The sequence below is a fragment of the Uloborus diversus genome, chromosome 4 (assembly GCF_026930045.1).
Source record: "Uloborus diversus isolate 005 chromosome 4, Udiv.v.3.1, whole genome shotgun sequence".
Taxonomy (NCBI): Eukaryota; Metazoa; Arthropoda; class Arachnida; order Araneae; family Uloboridae; genus Uloborus; species Uloborus diversus.
The window spans coordinates 123,074,600-123,094,646 of NC_072734.1; the positions used below are offsets into that span (position 1 = coordinate 123,074,600).

General features: G+C 34.5%; 1 protein-coding gene across 1 annotated transcript in view; it reads right to left on the reverse strand.

The window, feature by feature from the left end:
- Positions 1-343: 343 nt before the first annotated feature.
- LOC129220265 (solute carrier family 41 member 1-like) overlaps positions 344-20,047 on the reverse strand; it is a 49,515-nt gene continuing 29,811 nt past the window's right edge. The window contains exons 7-11 of the mRNA XM_054854649.1: positions 15,244-15,390; positions 5,943-6,090; positions 4,557-4,630; positions 3,405-3,533; positions 344-780 (exon numbers count right to left, since the gene is read on the reverse strand). Of these exons, the coding sequence (XP_054710624.1) occupies positions 473-780; positions 3,405-3,533; positions 4,557-4,630; positions 5,943-6,090; positions 15,244-15,390 (806 nt within the window). The 3' untranslated portion in view covers positions 344-472. The remainder of the gene's footprint in view (positions 781-3,404; positions 3,534-4,556; positions 4,631-5,942; positions 6,091-15,243; positions 15,391-20,047) is intronic.

The following is a 20,047-nucleotide window of genomic DNA, read 5'->3' on the forward strand; positions in this document are numbered from 1 at the left end:
CTCTTACAACTAACAATGCATTTTTTTTTAAACTTCGTATAAATGTTATTAAATAAGGCAAAAATCTGATATAAAAATATTTTAAACTCAAAATTGATGCTAGAATTGAATAGTGTATATATTTTTTTGTCAAAAAATAAGGTTTGTTTCTATATTATGTGAAAAAAAAATTTTGGTGGGTCAGGACCATTTTTCGTTTAATTGCCCTACAATAATTTGGCCGCCCAGTTTTCCCTCAAATGGAGGCACCTGCGCTCCCACGATGTGAAATTGCATTAGGAATTTAATTTAGCAGAAAGTTCCCAAAATATACTGGTTAGCTAGAAAATACATCACTACAGGTACTGTAAAGGCTTTATTTTGAGTAGTGTACAAAATAATAAAGATATTTTTTGTATTTCTTCGAAATTTGATGACATTTTTCGTCAAATGTACACATAAAATTACATTACGTACTGTCCGGCAGTGATGCTTAGGCGGCGTCCATAGCCAGGAAGGCCACCAGTAGGAATCCGGTACCGAGAAGGTCCCCGAACGCTGTGAGGTAGGGGATGGCTGCGTCGTCCGGGTCGAAACCCCACTTCCAGAGCCAGTGCACGAAGCAATGCGCCATGTACAGGAGTATGGACACCTGCAGAATTGCTGCTATCAGGTAGAAGAGAAGGAATTCGGCTGTCAAGGGGGTGTAAGTACTCTTCAGGAAGTGCACGCAAGAGATGAAGATCAGATGGCCCGGCACAGCGATCAGCACCAGGATCCGGCAGGTCCGGGAATGCAAACCTGGAAAAGGTAGAGTTTCATCAATTTTCCTTACAAAACTGCCATCATATTGATCAACTCTGATATATATATACATATATATATATATATATATATATATATATATATATATATATATATATATATATATATATATATATATATATATATATATATATATATATATATATATATATATATATATATATATATATATAAACGTCAGAAATCTGTAAAAACACTAGCTGCGTGCCCGGCGTTGCACGGGCTACTTAAAAAATGAAAGAGATGTCCAATTGATGTTTTTGTATTACTCTGACATCAGTTTCTAAAGCGCTAAGGAGTAAATAAATACGCGTAATGCAAGGTTTGCAAACACCAGTAGAGAATATTTTTGGCAAAAATCTCTTTAAAGTTAATCATAGTTATCAATAATGCAAGTTATGAGTATTTTCAATTAGCACAAAAGATGAAAATATATGCATTATCAATTATAATCTGTGCTCACTTTAAACTGAATTAAATCTGATAGACTATACCTAAAACATTTGTATGTACAATTACGATCAGCTTTTTACATAAAATGACACATACTTTTTGGTTGCTTACGTGAAACTAAAGCACCAAGACTTAATTAATACCAATCAGCATTAATTTAATACCAAGTCATCAGATTCGAATTAAGCTTTAGTTAAAATCCCTAAAAACAATATTTTTGTTCAACTCTGTTTCACTTAAAGAAATCCAAACAATCCTTATTTAACATGTTCTTTTAACAATACAAACTATATTCAGTAAATTACCGCCCATTAGCCAGGGCTAAAGCAGAAATACCAAAAATAGAAACAGGAAGGAAAAAGAGAGTTATTACAATTCGAAAACTCACAGATGTGACGGGAAAAAGTCCAACAAAATAAACATAATTAGTCGCACATCCCAAATGTACCAAAATATGAGGCCGGTGAATGATAAACTTACACTACAATCAATAAACATAGCTAAAGAAACAACTTTCATATGTTGAAAGGAGTTAAGAACGTTGAATGTAAAAAATAAAAAATGGACAGACGATAAAATAAAGGCTATATCCGAATAGAGCAACCAATTTTAAACTAATTTAAAATGAAATTCTAGATGGAAACGTTGTTTTATGATTTGGACAGCAGCCAAAAAAATCTCTTTTAAAACAATTATTAGAATTTTACTTGCTCACGCAAATTCAAAATGGCAACAGGAAAGAAATAAAATTCCCGAATAACGTTATGTTAATTAACGTTTTAATTAATATATCCGCTAATTAAAGTCGCACAATTACGAGATTGGTCCTATTGTTTTCTTTGGGAAATTTCGAATTGATCGGTATCTCGTTTGACTCCCGATTCGCAGCGGTTCTCGAGAAGATAGATATTCAGACAGACAGACAGACAGACGCGAACAGATTTTAATATTATAGTGGATGGATGGATGGATAACTGTCAGAAAAAATTAATTATTTCGTGAAACATATGCATTAAAACTTGTTTCGGGGCAGAAGTTAGAAGCCGAAGGGTCACGGATCGAAACCAACCTGTCAAAGTCCCTCAGTGCACGCTAATGATGACCGGTGCACGTTTAATCGGCTTTTGTTGCTGCTGTCTTGTGCCCGCTCGGCTGGAATTTGGGGGTGCGCTGCCTCACTGTTCCAACTGTACCATGATTTCGGACGATGTCCGACTTCCTCAGTACACAGATGCCATAAGGACCAGTTTATAGGGTAGGCATCCATTCACAGCATAACAACACATTTATACAAAGAAAGGACAAGGACAGGAGAGAGAAAGTACATCCATACTATGCTTAAGCCGAGATTCGAACCCAGAACCTCTCCATCGTCAGGCCAATTTCTCTGACCATTAGATAAGGCGATCGGCGCTTAATCTGTTGAGGTAACAAAGTCCTCCAAGTTTCCATGAAAGATCTCTAGGGCTTCTGCATCGGATTGGAATCTGATTGAGTTTGGATTAAAAAAGGCTGAACTGCCTTCAGGGCTCAACCCAACTGGTAAACGACCTCTGTGATTGGCATGGAGAGCCCTGAGCATTATTTTTTTGATCTATTTTTTCTTTTGCGATTTTTAATTGTTGCTGCACAAAATAATAAAAACAACGATGAAAATACGCGTAATTTTGCAACTAATGAGTTTTTTTTACTAATTACAACATTTCGGGGGAAAGTTTTCCATGCATTTGTTAAGTGATTTCTATCCCTGCACAAAAACAGACTTGTGCGAAATGTGTAAATATACTAAAAGTACCAGTGCATTATCAATTTTCATGAACTGAAAACGTCATAAACTCTGGCTTATGTTTATAAGTTTTATGAGGACTTGAAGTTGCAACATTTAAATCTCGTTTCCAATCACCCAACAGTCCAACTGATCCCTATTAGAATAGTAAATATTTAGTTATCCTTAATTCTGTACCCTTTTTAGATGTACCAAAAGTACCCTCTTTCCCCTGATATAGGGATCTGAAGCAGAGACGTGAAAATGAGTTTACAGAAAATACAACGAGGAAATACTTATGTTCAGTGAACTAGTAAGATCTTACATCGTTATTAGATAATCACTGATATAAGTGCAGGAATTGTTAAAAATATCTGCTTACTTCTTCCAAACCAAGCTGTAAATGGGCTGACACATAGTTCTTCAGCAGATAACACACCTGGCTTCGCCTTTTTGTGTAGATAAGTTGATATACGACATGCCTGTACCGCAACCAAGTTCCCTCCAACACCTAAAAAGTAAAGAACTCTTTATTATAAGAAAAATGATGAGTAAAATCGATCAGTGCCACACTGTACTAGTTTTTTGAATCAATTGTTTAAAGATTCGACATATGACCATGATATTTTTAACCCAACTTTTTTATGCTTGTATTCTTTCCGTTACTTGGAATAACTACTGTAACAGTGCCACCTGGTGTGGAACGTAAAAGCATTCAGATAGAAAAGGTTTCAAGGTAATAATGTTGATGCATTTAGTTTCAATACTAGTTACAGTCTGTTTCTTTTTTAAGAAATTGTCGCATCTACGAGTAACGAAGCCTTTAACTGAATAAATTTAAGAACATACTGTAGTTGTCTTGATAGTTCCATGGCGAGACCTACAGCGTATATTAGAACCTGAACTCAGGACATGATCAGAAGAAATCTCTCATCGATCTATAACAAACACGCTTTTGACCAGAATTTGAATTCTGGGTTGCGGAAACCACTCTTTGAGCAGGAAATAGTAAATGGAGGGAGCAAGTCCAATCACTGGTTTAACAAAAGCTGAGGCAAAGACGCCAAATGATGTGATTCAACAACGACGAATGGTTGACATGTTTTGCGTGAAACTAGCGAAAGAAACCTGATTTCTTCCAATGCTTTACTTTAAAATCTATCACGCAACTTGGGATCTTTGCTTTACGAATGAAAGTCTTCCCGCCCTTCATTTTATCTCTTCTCAATGCAACCACCTTGGGCTCAACAATCTATGCCATGAAGATGCTTGCTGTTGCGTTTGCTGTCTACACCCACATTATTGATTTAGGCGTGGTGCTAGAGAAATCCTTTTATTTAATACGAATTCAGTTACAATTTGGTTATTGATATGACTTGTAAAGGTTTGTAAGTCGTTGTAACTTTATTTAATTATAGTCCAGGTTTCCGCAGTATGAACCTATCCACAGGCAAAGTGATGAATTATCATATAATATTTTTTTTAATGTAAAATCGAAGAAAATCCATGTTCTTTTTAAGAGTGTTAAACTTACCATTAATGACTGGCTGGCAAGCGGCAATTTCTTTATACCTTGCAACTGCAAAGTTAAGAATGTATCCTCCTCCGCTGTAAAAAAGACAAAAAAAAAAAAAAAATATATAATTCAAAATCAAAGTGTTAATTATGCAAATTTTCAAAATAAATGACTCATCGGCATTGCTGCTGATTGCAAATGCTCCGTTCTGAACGGTAGCTTCGAAATTCGCTATCAAAACAATTAAATTATTTATTTATTTATTTATTCATTTGAGTTTTAATGTTTAAATTAAAATATGTGGATGGACCATCTTTTTAATGTGAGGAACGAACCACGCACATGAGCAAAAATCGTCGGATGATTTGAATCGTAACCGTTTTGAAAATTCTCTAGCGAAAACTTCGGCGAATCAGTTTGTAACATCCAGCATAACAAACGACGAGCTTAAACTCTAACTTTTCTTATGAAAATTCAATAGCGTTTCCCGTAGACCAGAAAAGGGGCAGGGCGCTTTCAGATAAAAGGGCACTTTTTAATAGAAGTTTTGTACAGTGATACCTGTGTAAGTTGACCACTTGCGGTGCACTACTTTAGTGGTCAACTTAAACATGTGGTCAACTTATAGAGGTTGATTTATATGATATAGATCTAATTCTGCGTCTGAAAATAGCGGTCAACTTACAAGGGTGGTCAACTTTACATGTTTCACTAATAAAAAAAGTGTTTTAAAAACTTTTTGGTGTACTAGCTGCAGATAAAATACGAGTAGTTTTCAATAGTAATTATTTTTTAAAGCTTTCTCATGCTTCATTTAAACAATGATGTTAAAAACGTTCAGATTTATATTCTAATCAGATTCTAGTGTGTAAGTGATTGAAACGAAGGAATGACGTTTCAAATCCAGGCTTGTGTGTTCGCTTTTGTGATGAAGTTTTGTTAAAACTTCTTAGGGACAATGAGGGGTGCATCGAAGGTTAGCTTAAAAGGAGTAGGCGGGGGGGGGGGGGCACAGTGTCCTCCGAAAAAAACCTGGGCACTAGCACTATTCAAAAATATTATAACGAATATATCGTTTAAAATATTATAACAAATAGGAGACAAAAAAGACATTTTTGATCAACTCGTACTATAAAAATTTGGAAACCATTTGTAACTTTTACAAAATAATTTACTTGCAACAAGTAATTGTTAATCGCATTTTTGAAATATTAGCACAGGTATTTACGAAAGTATAAACGTTAATTTTTTAAAAACAACTTTTTTCACACATTTTAGACTAATTGCAAGTAGAGTTTTCAACCAAACTTCGAACCAACTATGATTTTATTTCTATAAAATCTACATTTTTATAGATTTCACTAAGCTATTATTACTGACTGTCAAATAGTTAAAAGTACTTACCTGGAAATAGCGACAGCGCTGATTATTGGAATCCATCCTGAGTACAGGACATGCCTTGTGTAAGAATTTCTGTAAGACAGCCAAGCCCAGAAAGGGATGAGGAACAACATACCAATGACGATGGAGGCTTCAACCCACACATATTGACCTACGATAAGAGGAAAAAGGCAATAAGAAAATCCTCACAGTTTTCTTTACCATTTTTGTTTGTGACTACGATCCCTTGATTTTGTAATATCGTTTTTAAAAGCACAAAGCATAACATTATTTCCCTCTAAAATAAAAGGAGCTGATGTGTGCATCACATGACTTCCTTCTACGCCAATTTAATGATAATAGTAGTGCCTTGGAGTAAGCAAAGAAACATTTTAAATATTTTTGCCCCAAGTTTGTTGCGAACTGAAGCAAAAAAAAAAAAAAATGTTTTATACCGATTAATTTTTCCAATATTGGACATTTTAATGTGATTCAATGCTTAACTCTCTAAATATCGCCAATAGCGGCCAAAAAAAAAACAAAAAAAAAAAAAGGCCAAACGTTTTTTGGCGACCAAAAGCTTGGCGATATGTCGCCAAGTGTTTGCCAAATTATAGCACCACTTGAGTTTGCATTGATAACAACAATGATTTCCCCCCAAAAAAGGTGTAAAAGACCCCTTAGAAACATCCGAATGCAACCAAAAGGAGAGGTGCACTACCAGACTCCACAAGGAGTCTACGCACCAAATTTCAACTTTTTAAGATATACCGTTCTTGATTTGTGCGAGATACATACGCACATACAGACGTCACGAGAAAACTCGTTGTAATTAATTTGGGGATCGTCAAAATGGATATTTCGGGTGTCTATACGTTCCTAGACATATATCGGGTTGAAAAAAAAAAGCTCAACATTCGTTCGGGGACGAGAAAAATGGAAATTAAGGCCTGTTTTTGGGTCAAAAATTTTTTTGAATACAATACTTCCTTTACTTCGCGAAAGGAAGTAAAAATAATCAAGGAGTTTTCTTGAATTATGAAATGATTCTTTCCTCCTAAAAGCAGTAGCAAAAAATAACGACTGAAACAACTATTGACATAAAGCTGCTATAGTTTCTTTAAAAGTAGGGTAGACCGGGGCACGTTTGCGCATTTGTGACGTTTACGCAGTGCTCTTTTTTCAAAACGAATTATAACTGGCGAGCCAACAGTCATAACAGATTGATGCTACTCCCTAGCAAATAATGTCACAAGTTTTTGAGCATTAGTTGAGGTTCGGTCCAGCATGCAGAAAGAATAATCTGTTTTCAACCAAGTTGAGTAAATTTTGTGTTGAACGTTTTGAAGCTTATTGTGAATGAATAATACTTAGTCGAGAAAAAACAAATATATAAATATTAGCAGAATTTTATCCTTTTTACTTTCTTCTATATCTAATATATAGAAGAAAGTATTGGATTCGTGCAAATTTTCGAATTTCGAATTTTGACGGATTCGAACGTTTTGAGGTGTGCTGAGTCCATTTCGACCATTTTTGGAAAATGTCTGTCTGTCTGTGTGTGTGTGTGTATGTGTGTGTGTATGTATGTATGTGTGTGTGTGTGTATGTATGTGTGTCACGTCTGTGTGTGACCAGTTTTTTGTGGCCGCTCTACAACAAAAACTACCGCATGAAATCGAACGAAATTTAGTACACATATTTGCCCCTATGTGAACTTGTGCCCATTAGTTTTTGGCGCGAATTCCTCCAAGGGGGGTGGAGCAATGGGACGTTTTTCGAGTTACGCGTGCTTGCTATTCCTCAGGAAGTTACTGGCGGAATCAAACAAAATTTGGTCCATATGTTGGTATTAACAGGAACAGGTGCTGATTCAATTTTGGTGTCAATAACTCAAACGGGGGTTGAGCTATAGAACGTTTTTTGTCGTCAATTGTGACTGCTGTATCTCAAGAAATAACGAACGGAATCAAACAAAAATTTTTTGACAAGTAGCCCTTAGTGGGTATAAAAGCTGATTTTATTTTGGTGTCAATAGCTAAAAAGGGGGTAGCACAATCGCCCGTTCTTTTTTTCCATTGTGAGTGCCCTATCTCAAGAAGTAATGCTATGTTCTTGTTGAAATTTGGAATATATGTGAATCCATACGTAAACAGGCTTTGGTTCAATTTTGACTCCAATCGCTCCAAGAGGTGTTGATTTTTTTTTTTTTTTTTTTTGCGAATAAAAATATTTTTATTAATGCAACAATAAGAAAGATAAATCGTAATAGATTGTCGTCTGCGTATTTCTCGTGATTTTAATTGTATGGAAATGATCGGAAATATTATCTCAATGATTTAAAATTTTTAACTGTTGCCATCTTATGTTTGTTAACAAATAAAATATTTGTAATTAATTCAAGTAAGGCTTTCAAAGTAACTTTCAATTTTCGCTCTTTGTTTTGTTTTTACAATAATTCAGACATTGGGATGGTCGTCAAGTTTTTGCATGTGTCATTTTGTTTTTGTTAGGAATATTGCTTCCTCGTCAAGCATGGGGAGGGATCAGAAAAAGGAAAAATATAGAAGAAAGTTTCGTGATGGCCACAACATACTAGTTTACTTTCTTCTATATCTAATATATAGAAGAAAGTATTGGATTCGTGCAAATTTTCGAATTTCGAATTTTGACGGATTCGAACGTTTTGAGGTGTGCTGAGTCCATTTCGACCATTTTTGGAAAATGTCTGTCTGTCTGTGTGTGTGTATGTATGTGTGTGTGTGTGTGTGTGTGTGTGTGTGTGTGTGTGTGTGTATGTATGTGTGTCACGTCTGTGTGTGACCAGTTTTTTGTGGCCGCTCTACAACAAAAACTACCGCATGAAATCGAACGAAATTTAGTACACATATGTGCCCCTATGTGAACTTGTGCCCATTAGTTTTTGGCGCGAATTCCTCCAAGGGGGGTGGAGCAATGGGACGTTTTTCGAGTTACGCGTGCTTGCTATTCCTCAGGAAGTTACTGGCGGAATCAAACAAAATTTGGTCCATATGTTGGTATTAACAGGAACAGGTGCTGATTCAATTTTGGTGTCAATAACTCAAACGGGGGTTGAGCTGTAGAACGTTTTTTGTCGTCAATTGTGACTGCTGTATCTCAAGAAATAATGAACGGAATGAAAGAAAAATTTATCGGCAAGTAGCCCTTAACGGGTATAAGAACTGATCTTATTTTTGTGTCAACAGCTAAAAGGGGGGTAGCGCAATCACCCGTTCTTTTTTTCCATTTTGAGTGCCTTATCTCAAGAAGTAATGCTACGTTCTGGTTGAAATTTGGAATATATGTGAATCCATATGTAAACAGGCTTTGGTTCTATTTTGACGCCGATCGCTCCAAGAGGTGTTTTTTTTTTTTTTTTTGCGAATAAAAATATTTTTATTAATGCAACAATAAGAAAGATAAATCGTAATAGATTGTCGTCTGCGTATTTCTCGTGATTTTAATTGTATGGAAATGATAGGAAATATACGTTCGGATAAATCTGCAACGGTCTACTGACGTCGCAAGAACGGGTGGAGCTACGTAACCTTCTGACGTCATATCGTTTCTTTTGCTAGTTGATTTTCGCGTTTGATAATTTTTTCTTTTCGCTTTTCGATCTTATTTTTTAATTTATTTATTTCGCTTTTTTTTAATCTTTATTTCCTTTTTGTTATTGTTATAAAACAGAAAGGGAGTTTATTTTTTAAAGCAATAACGGTTTTACTTCATATTTAATTAAAATATTATTTGTTTTTAAGATATAAATTTGGTGTTACAAAAGATATGATTAATTTATTCGAAAAATGGGAGGGTGGAGGAGGTATCAAGGGGAGAGGAGTTATCAAGATTAGTTTTTCAAGTTATTTACCAAAATATGTTTTATTTTAGCTATTAAGGGAAACATTTTGTGGGGAAAAATAGGTTTTAAGTTTCTGTAAAATAAAACGGTATACGAAAAAAGAATGGAAAAAAAGTACGAATTTTTTTGTTAAGAAATAATTTAATTCCTTTGAGCCGAGAAATAACAGAAGATATCTAACGTTTATTAGCACAAATAAATAGATTGTTGAATACACGTGTTTCGGGATTTCCAGGAACCCCTTTTTCAATTCAAAGTTGTGAACTTTTGGATGTAAAGACATAAAGTAAAAATCTGTTTATTTGTACTAAAAAACATTGGTTATTTCTTGTTAATATTATTATTAAGGTTTAAAATAGGGGGTGGCGATTGTCAAAATAAGTTTATCAAGTTACTCAACCATTACATTTTTATTTTAGATATTAAATAAAATTTAATAGCTAAATGGGATAATTTAATAGCTAAGTTTATGGGGAACAATAGGTTTTAAGAGTCCGTGAAATAAAACGGCTGACAAAAAAACAAAACAATGAAAATGGAAGAGCAGGATAGGGGGGGGGCAGTACTGTTATACAAAATCCAAATTATTTCTAATGAGGAATAAGAGGAAACAGAGGTATGGATTTAAAATGAAAAATATACATTACTGAAGTTTAGTGCATTTGTGCTCAGGCATCCTAATTCCTTTAAATGACTGCTTTTGACAAAGTTTTGGCTTTTTTTTGTATTATTTTATGGAATAAACTAGGATGACTTGAATAAGAGTCCCCTGCTCGTTTCGCTACGCCGCAGACCCGGGTTCTATGTCAAGGTTGGGCACGGTCAACTCGGCCTTTCATTTCTTCAGTGGGTGGATAAAACGAGTACTAAGCGTGCTTGGTGTCTAAACACTAGAGGCTCCGCGTTCGGCTGACCGGAACAATCTGATTTTAGCACCCTAGTGCCAAATGTTAGTCCATAAGTTTTGTTGTTTCATCGGTATAAGGAGGAGGGTTCAAGGATATAAAGCTAGCAATACGTTTTTTAAATGAATAAACTTGTAAATGTAGGATCGAATTAATAAAGTTTAAAATTTCGGGGGAAGGGAAATGAAATGAAATGGAAGTGTAGCTTTTTTTCTCTAGCAAATACTTGGTAATAGGTTAATAGCAGATTAAAGTAGCAGAAATAGCAATACCTCCGTAGTCAACATGTTAAATAACACTAGCCTACACTCCAGGGTCCCCTGTCAAGGGTGCCCATATAGGGGGGCAAGTGGGGGCTCAAGCCCCCCCCCCCCTTTTAGATATTGGAACCTCCTTGCTTTTAGTACTTCTTTCTTTGCAAAAATGTAAAAACATTTCTTCTCTAGCCATCAATGAGTAATTTATTAAAAATGTCACACTTCAATATGTCTAATTTACACTGAAATCGGTTTCTATGGGGAAAATATCCTGCTAAACCATGAAGAAAACATCTGAGCCCCCCCACCCTTATAATTATGCATATGGGCGCCCATGTCCGTGTACCCACCGCTTACACATGGTTTCATTGGTCAGATAGGACCCTGAAAACAGTTAAGTTTCTTGATCCGGACCAGGAGCCGGGTAATCCCTGATCCAGCACCATCGGAGATATCGATTTGGAATCTAAACTTGGAGGTCTTCGTGATCACGACTGATTAAACGCGACGTTACTGTCACCATTAGCGTACACGGAGGATCTCCGACCAGCTGCATCGAACCCGCGACCCTGCAGTTGCGAATCCAACGCCCTACCGATCAGGCAAATACAGCCTCATGTTAAGAACATGCAAAGGTCGCTGTATCATTTACCTGGGGACCCTACTCAATGGGCTTCTTTTTCCTACTAATGGACTTTACCGTAACGCTGTAATTTGAGTTCTTGACGTCAAAATTCAAATGAATGCCTGGGGCTGGATACTGGATGTTATGTGTTGGATGTTGCGTGCTGGATACTGTTTTCGCTTAAAAAGGATGTGTAAAGTCAAAAAGGTCTTAAATAAATAATTCGATTTCGAGGTGCATGGACGCTACCATCCAAGGGAAGGGACATGCTAGCGGAGGCCCGTGGACTAGAGGACATGGGCGCTACTAGTGAAGAAGATGGACACGCTCATGGAGGCCCATGTACCAGAGAAGTTTGCATCATAAGCGTAGAAAAATGAAATCAAATGAAATCAACTATTGTCAAGTAAAAACAATAAACAACCGCGATTGCGAAAAGATATTTATATAAACTTTTTAATTTTACATTTTTTTAAATTCATTAATTGCGAATTGCTTATTGTTCTCACTTGACCGTTTTGGGCGTCCGTCCGTCCTTTGATTTTATTTTTGCCACCACCGGTGGATTTTTGGAGGGACTCCACCTTGGCCACCTCCTCCCCACCTACTCCAGCGGGCACCGTCTCCAAGTTTCATCCATGTACTACACACACGCAGATGCCTACACGCACACACACGCCTGCACACACACACATACGCCTGCGCACACACACAAACACACACACACGCCTGCATACACTCACGCACCTACATATACACGCCTGCACACAACTAAATGCCTGCAGATAGACTTACACGCACACGCCTACATACATACACACACACACACAAACTCGTGATTGCGAAAGACATAGTCAAAATTAAAATTAATTTTTATTTATTTATTTATTTATTTTCCAATTTTTAAAAAATTATGTGAATAATTATTTATTCATTTAATTTATCTTAAAGCGACTTCTAAGACGTATTTCTATTTAATTATTCAGTTCAAAAGTTACATTTTTTGATCACAGTATTTCTACAGTTTTGTACTTGCCCTTTGCTTAAAATGCAGTTATTTTTACTTTCTTTCTTATTTAGTATTAATAATCATTAAAAACATGCTTAAAAATATTTTTAGAGTAGTAAAATTTTTTTGTTTTTAAATTATTGTAACTTTATTTTTTAAAGTCGACGGAGGTGGGGGGGGGGGGGGGGGCACCTTCGTGCCAATTCAGGTAAACATATGCGATGGAATAATACTAATCGTGATGTATTTTGCAGTTCTTTAAGTTTTTTTGTAATTTTTCAATATGTTTATTTAATCCAATTTAGTTTTTATAAGTCAAAGATGAAGAATGCCCCTAAAAATACTATAAACACCTAAATATAAAAGAAAACCTAGTGATTCATATTTAAATTTCTAATAAAGAACTAGTAAAAAAAATGTCTGTTGAAAATTGATTTTTGATTTTTTTTCAAAGGCCGTGAGGTATAAGAAATCTTCCTTGCACCCCCCCCCCCCTCCTTGCCGGAACCAATGTGCACATCATTGTCGTATCTTTAAAATTACAAAAGTAAAAAGAAGGAAAAGAATGAGTAAAAAAAAATAGCGAGAATAAAACAACGTAAATCCGCTTATTTCAGACGACTGAAGAAAACGTAGCTCCACCCATTCCGATGACATCAGAAGGCAACGTAGTTGTGACGTCAGTGGTAGACCGTTGCAGATTTATCCGAACGCGGAAATATTATCTCAATGATTTAAAATTTTGAACTGTTGCCATCTTATGTTTGTTAACAAATAAAATATTTGTAATTCATTCAAGCAAGGCTTTTAAAATAACTTTCAATTTTCGCTCTTTGCTTTGCTTTTGCAATAATTCAGACATTGGGATAGTCGTCAAGTTTTTGCATGTGTCATTTTGTTTTTGTTGGGAATATTGCTTCCTCGTCAAGCATGGGGAGGGATCAGAAAAAAAAAAGAAAAATATAGAAGAAAGTTTCGTGATGGCCACAACATACTAGTATTATTGAGAATTGTGTTTGTATGAACTGAAATGTTATAAAAATTTTTTTGCACGTTAAAAATAAATCCAAACTTGGTGACGATGCAAGTTTACGCGTTGAACGTCGGAGACCTTTATGATCGTTCTTACCGTGTCTTACTTAAAGGTGCATCCCTCCAGACCCTTTTTCGCTCTAAACTGTCTCAAACATTTTTAATATTTTCCGGCTATTTAGTTTTGAAAATTACCATTTAATTTTTAATTGAGTTACACATTCATATCTTATAGTTTACAACCATATAATGCTGTCTTCATGCCCCTTCAGTTTCAATTTTATACACTATTCAGTCTGTAATAAATATGCTTTATTTTAGTGATGGTAAAAGGTTATGTTCAAAACACTAACAGAACCACGTTAGGTGTCAAAATAAATATGCGTAAACGTACCCCGTGTCCGGGGCAAGCTTATGAAATCGACTTGGACTCAAAAATAGTTTTTTTAACCGTTAAAAACACAAGTTGACCATGAAATACTGAATATACCAATTTTGACTTCATTAAATGCTTCATAAAACCGCAATGTCTAACATTTCCTAAGTTAAAACATAAAAATTAGAAAATTCATTGAAAAAATCCGCGTAAATGTGCAACGATCTACCCTAAATTGGATACTTTGAATTTTATCTGTAGTTTAGCAATACAATTCAAAACTTTCAACAATAGTTAAAGCATAATGTTCCAAAATTTTGTGATAATCGAGTCGTTCTGGACAAATACTTGTACTTTCGCTTCGGTTTGTTAAATTAAAGTTTGATTCTTTTGGAAATTTTAGAAGAATTTACATAAACTCAAAACATTGTATAAGTTAAAAGTTTTTATTTTTTATGTGCATGCTATGGGATTATGGGTTTTACGTACTAAATGTACTTCGTACTTTTTATTCTCCTTTTCTGTTCGTACAGCTATTTCAAAACAAGTGAATTATGTGCAAGTGTTCAAGTTACCAGCTGAAATAATGCATTTTTTATTTATTAGCCTTACAGCTTCAAAACCAAAATTCTTCAGACGGTCTTGATAAATTGTATAGGTAATCCCTGAGTTTCCTCTTTAATAGTATTACACTAATACATCTCACCTCACGTTCCCACTGAGTATAATATCATACAAGTATAGGTCCATATAATGTTATACCTTAGTGCCAGCTTAAGGTGAAACAGACCATTGCAGCCTTAATAAGCTGTATTGTAAAGTGACATCCATTAGCGGGAGCTTAGACAAAATTACAAGTGAATACCAAATATTTCGTTACGGCATCCGAAAAAGGCTGCAGTTTCACCCTTGTTAGAGATCATCAATCTGGAAAAAACATAACAGAGCTGGAAGTAAAAGGTCTCTTAAGTATAAAGAAGGTGATCTCAACAGTTGTGAAAGCTTATTTTTTTAATCCTTAGGTTTGTCGTGGCTTTTTCAGACTGGGTGGAGTGAAACTGCAGCCTCTGGACGCCATAACAAGCTGTTTGGTATTTGCTTGTTCAGCAATCTTGTTTTAAATTAGTTTGAGGTTAAAAGAAACATTTTCTTAGCATCGTGGTGGTTGTGGGCTACGAAGATAAGATATAAGTTATTTTTTTATGAAGTTGATTGGAGGAGCAGCGAAATGGCCGTACCTGACCGTTCGAAGATGAACCTGGCGATGAAGGAGAGGAGGGCCAAGGTTACCACATCGCCCAGGGAGGCGGAGATGGGAGCAGCAACGTTGTCGGGGTTGATGTTCATCTTGCGCGAAAACACGACCACGAAGATGGTGATGGAACCTAAGGGAATTAAAAGAGCATTTTTCACGGCTTGAAGAAAAAACATAGCTGTACTGAAATTAGTTCCCTTGTTTTTGCAGAGTACCGCGAAGAACGTTCGATAGTCCGACATAGCAACATTCGCACTTTCAAATAAACTACAAGAGACGCTGCAGTCTCTGTGCAATGGCTGTTGAAAGAGGTAAAACAAGTACCCGACTACGTACATCTGTCCAATCAGACATTTGTATTGTCCACGCCAATTTGTAAAGTTTTACTTCTTTGGCTGATTTCTTAAATCATCGCATAGTGGCGTACTCAAGTTCTAGAACTGCGAATTAAATGCATTATGAAAATGATTTTACCTATTTTCGTACAAAGGAATGCTGAAAGTGTTCATTGAAGTTCATAATAAGTGCTCAATAATAAAGAGAGGGTCACGGTTGCGTCATTCGTCAATTCGCAACTCCAACGAACTATAGGGGGCACTGCAGTCACTGTCTAATGGCCGACTTAAAAACTAAAACAAACGCATGAGGTAACGAAGAAAATGCTAAAAGTGTTGTGATTTTTGTTCGTATGTATGATTTTTTCGCTTTATTCATTTGAAAAGATTTTTCAAAGTCTTTTGGTTATTCTGACCCATATAGAAAGAGATTAGAAACCAAAAAGTATTACGAAAGTAAACAATTAATGCAGAACACACAGTAAGTTGTTCTGAAGCAGCCATTTTCACGATGTTGAATTCGGAATTCATAAATTTTTGGTTCGCTTCGAACGGCATTTTCATTTTGCACCGTTTTTTCTATACATTAGTACATATTAAGTTCAGTTTCGTGACATTTCCGGCATTTGTTGACATTTTTGTCACATAGTGCACATACGTGGCAGACTGTCAAGAGTAACGTTTAACACTAGATAATTTATTTCTATGACTATATGATTGGACATCCAAAGAAATCATGCATTTAATTCATTCGTCATGGAACCTGATATGCGAAATCTTGTCAAGATACATTATTCTTTCACACAATTTTAAAACCATAACCCTATAAACAGAATTTTGGCGAACTTTTATTTTTTATTGTTCAAATTCTTAACGTTCCTTCTGGATTTTTCAATCTGTTCTGCGATAAATATTTTCAAGAAAATTTATTTGCATACTGTCTATTTCAGTAGGATACTGTAGTAACAAAGGTTATTTAAATCATTTATGTGGAATTAGGTTAAGGAAAAGTGTCCAGTCAATGTTGTTAAGTTCGTTTTTTTTTTTTCATTGAATTGAAAAACTGATATTTATTCAAATTCACTCAGAACAAAATAAATAAAATGTGTACTCACAGTTTATATACATGGTGGTAGTTTTCTTTTCAGTTGATTGACCATTATTTCTTTTTACTTATCGAATTCTGTAATCTTACTATCATTTTATTCCACTCATGATAAAAATTAAAAATGGTTTAACTAAAAACGCGAAATCTCGCCAAGGCTACTTCGCTCGCACAATACTAACACTATAACCCTAAACAAATTTGGCGAAACCTTTCAGCTGAGAATAAAAGGAATAAAGTAAATTCTTTCTCGGTTATTCATTTTGTTCTACGATAATAAATTCAAGAAAATATTTTGCATACTATCCATTCCAACTAAATGCTGCTGTGAAATATGATTAGTTAAATTAATTTAAGATTAAAAAAAAACTTATATTCTTACAAATTCATACAAAACAATAAAAAATTTTACCTGGTATAACGTTATCCAATTTTGTTAATCCAGAGTTTTCTTGTTTATGCTTCCACCATTTAATACTTTTTTGAAAGAAATAAGGAAAACTAACATTATTTTGAGAAGCTCGAGAATACTACTAAGGGACGAATTAATTTCTGTAGCTGAAAGCAAACTGAGACACATCGATTGCGTTAATAAATACTCAGAACAAACTGCCCGTGTTTACGTCAACAGACACACGTGGAGCGCAACGTGGCAATGTTTTAGTTGCATTCGCAGTTTTATAAATCACCGCAAGGTAGCGTATTCGAGCGCTGGAGTTCCGAATAGCGGTCCATAAGTCAAACTCAGCCTATAAAATCATTTTAATTATAGTTTATGTCACGTGCCGCTTTTGAGTGGCAACAAAAATTAATGAATGAAGTTTAGAATTTTTTCTTGTGAAAACGTTCGTTCTAGTTTTCTAGTGTCATGAAAAGTTGCAAATAATTTGTTTTCATTTGTTATTAAATGACTTTCGTCTGAAAAGAATATAGTTTTCGAATTATACTTATTTAGAAAAAAAAAGTTGAAGAATACGAATGTTCCCCTGCAGCTCAAATATTCGTAAGATATAATATTATTATTATAATAACTCTAGAATGAATTTTATTTACAATTATTTTAACTCAGAACGGTTATAGACGTAAAGTCTCAGATTGTTTCTGTTTTTTTTTTTTTTTTGGTGTTTCAAGTTTATGTTTGATCAGCCTATTATAATTACTTTTTACAGACACTCAAAAACTGATTAAGTTTCAGTTATACCATCAGCGTACATAAAACTTTTAAGCATTAAAACTTCCATTCTTGAGCGATCTGTACTTTATTAACCGACTTCAGAAAAGGAGGTTATGATTTCGTATTGCAACTTTTTATGTGTGTTTCCGAATTATTCCAACACTACTGGACCAATTTGAAAAAAAAAAAACTTTTTTGTTTGGAAGGGTATACTTCCCAGATGGTCCCATTGTAATTTGGTCTGGATCTGATAAGGGGTCCCGGAGAAATCCAAGAAACTTTAAATTTCATACGTCATGGTCATGTGGTGTTGCTGTGATCGGTGTATTTTCACACCTAAGCTTTTGGCTTTCTCTTTGAACGATATTTAATTCTCGCGGCACATGGATGATTAATTTTCTCAACGCTGCGCCGCATGGTAATTTTTTATTATAGGTGTTACTAATGTATTTATTACTGCATAGCAAAGCAGTAAATTAAATATATTTTGCTACTTTAATAGTTGAATCAATTACCTTAATATTTTATTTACTAATACATAACTTTATTTAGGCACTAAAATATAAAATTCTCTGTTTAATATTCCAATTTTTTAATATATTTAGTGTTCAATTAAGGGGGAATTGAATACAGAACACCCCTCCCCCACGATTTAATTTATATTCTTTAATAATATACATTATAACTGTATGAGTTTTGAAGTTTGACCAATATTCTGGATTTATTATTTCACGATGCCGCCAGTTCAATTTGAAATTAGGGTTATATTAATTAGCAGGCTTCAAAAAAAGGAGGAGGTTCTGAACTCGACGGATTTGTTTTTCTTTGTACAATGTTCCATAAATACTCGAAGGCACCTGTACCCAGGGGCGTGCACAGGGAGGGGGAGGGACACCTGTTGGCCCAGGCCCGAGCCTGGAGGGGGCCCAATATTTTTGTAACTAACGGTGAAATATAGGGGTAAACAATATCAGGGTGGCGACAGATCAGGGAAATCGGGGAGATCAGGGAAAAGTCAGGGAACTTTATTAATCAGGGAAAAGTCAGGGAAATATCAGGGAATTTTGAAAAAATAACAAAAAATCAGGGAAAATTTATTTTATGAAGAAAAAAATTTTTTTTTTTTTTTTGCTTTACAAAATTAAGTATTCTAATTCCCTACGCATTTTCCGCCAATTATCTGTTCAAAAAAAAAGTAAAATTAATGAGGTGCGATTATACATTGCCGCATATTTGTGCATCTTTTTTACTAAACATCAAAGTATGTATTCTTACTTATTAACCACAGGATGAACTTCCTAAGATTGCTTCTGTGTCTGTTAGGTTGTTTACCATACAGGCAAAGACGAAGCCTTCATTAATGCCTTAACTTCTTTGCCTTTATTCCATTGTCTTGAAGTAATTAGCGTACTATAATCAAGATCTCAAGAAGAAATCTTTGGTTTTTGATTTAATACTATAAAAGCTTAAAAGTAATCACTTCTTTGCATTTTTAATTTAATTGCTAAAATTGAACTTTCAATTAAAAAAACTTTGTTTTTTGCCATTATACTATTTGTTGTCACCGCAGATTATAAAGGTTTTCTTTTCTTCAGACTTAAATGCTTCTTTAATTTTATAACCAAGTTGTATTCTTTTATATGTTTTGAAATTAACTAATTGATTTTTTCTTTCTTTTTTCTTCTTGCATTTCAAAGTTGTTTGTTACAAAAGCAATCTAAGCTTTTTTTTTTCGTTACATACTGAAATCATTTTAAATAGAGTTAACTTGTGTACTTAAGTAAATATCTTTTTATTATTATTATTATTGTTAAAATGCTGTCTTTATTCATTAAAACCTATGTTCTTGATTAGAGAAAAGCTCCCTATGAATGGATGTCAAATGGTTTCATCTGTTTTGCATAAATATGTCAATTAGTTATATAAGAATAACTACATTACTTCTATTCTTTCACTATTACTTGTTATTCTTGCAACAATTATTATACTGTTTGAAAACTTAGTTCAAAATAACTTTAATTACTTTTTAGTTCTATCTTAAATACACATATGTTTTTAAGAGTAATTTTAATAGTTTCTTAAAATTCTTATGCTAAGTGATTTCTGGAAGTGAAGTATTTTTTTTTTTTAATTTTCTTAGAAAAATTTAATATACTGTTTAGTAGGTTTCTCC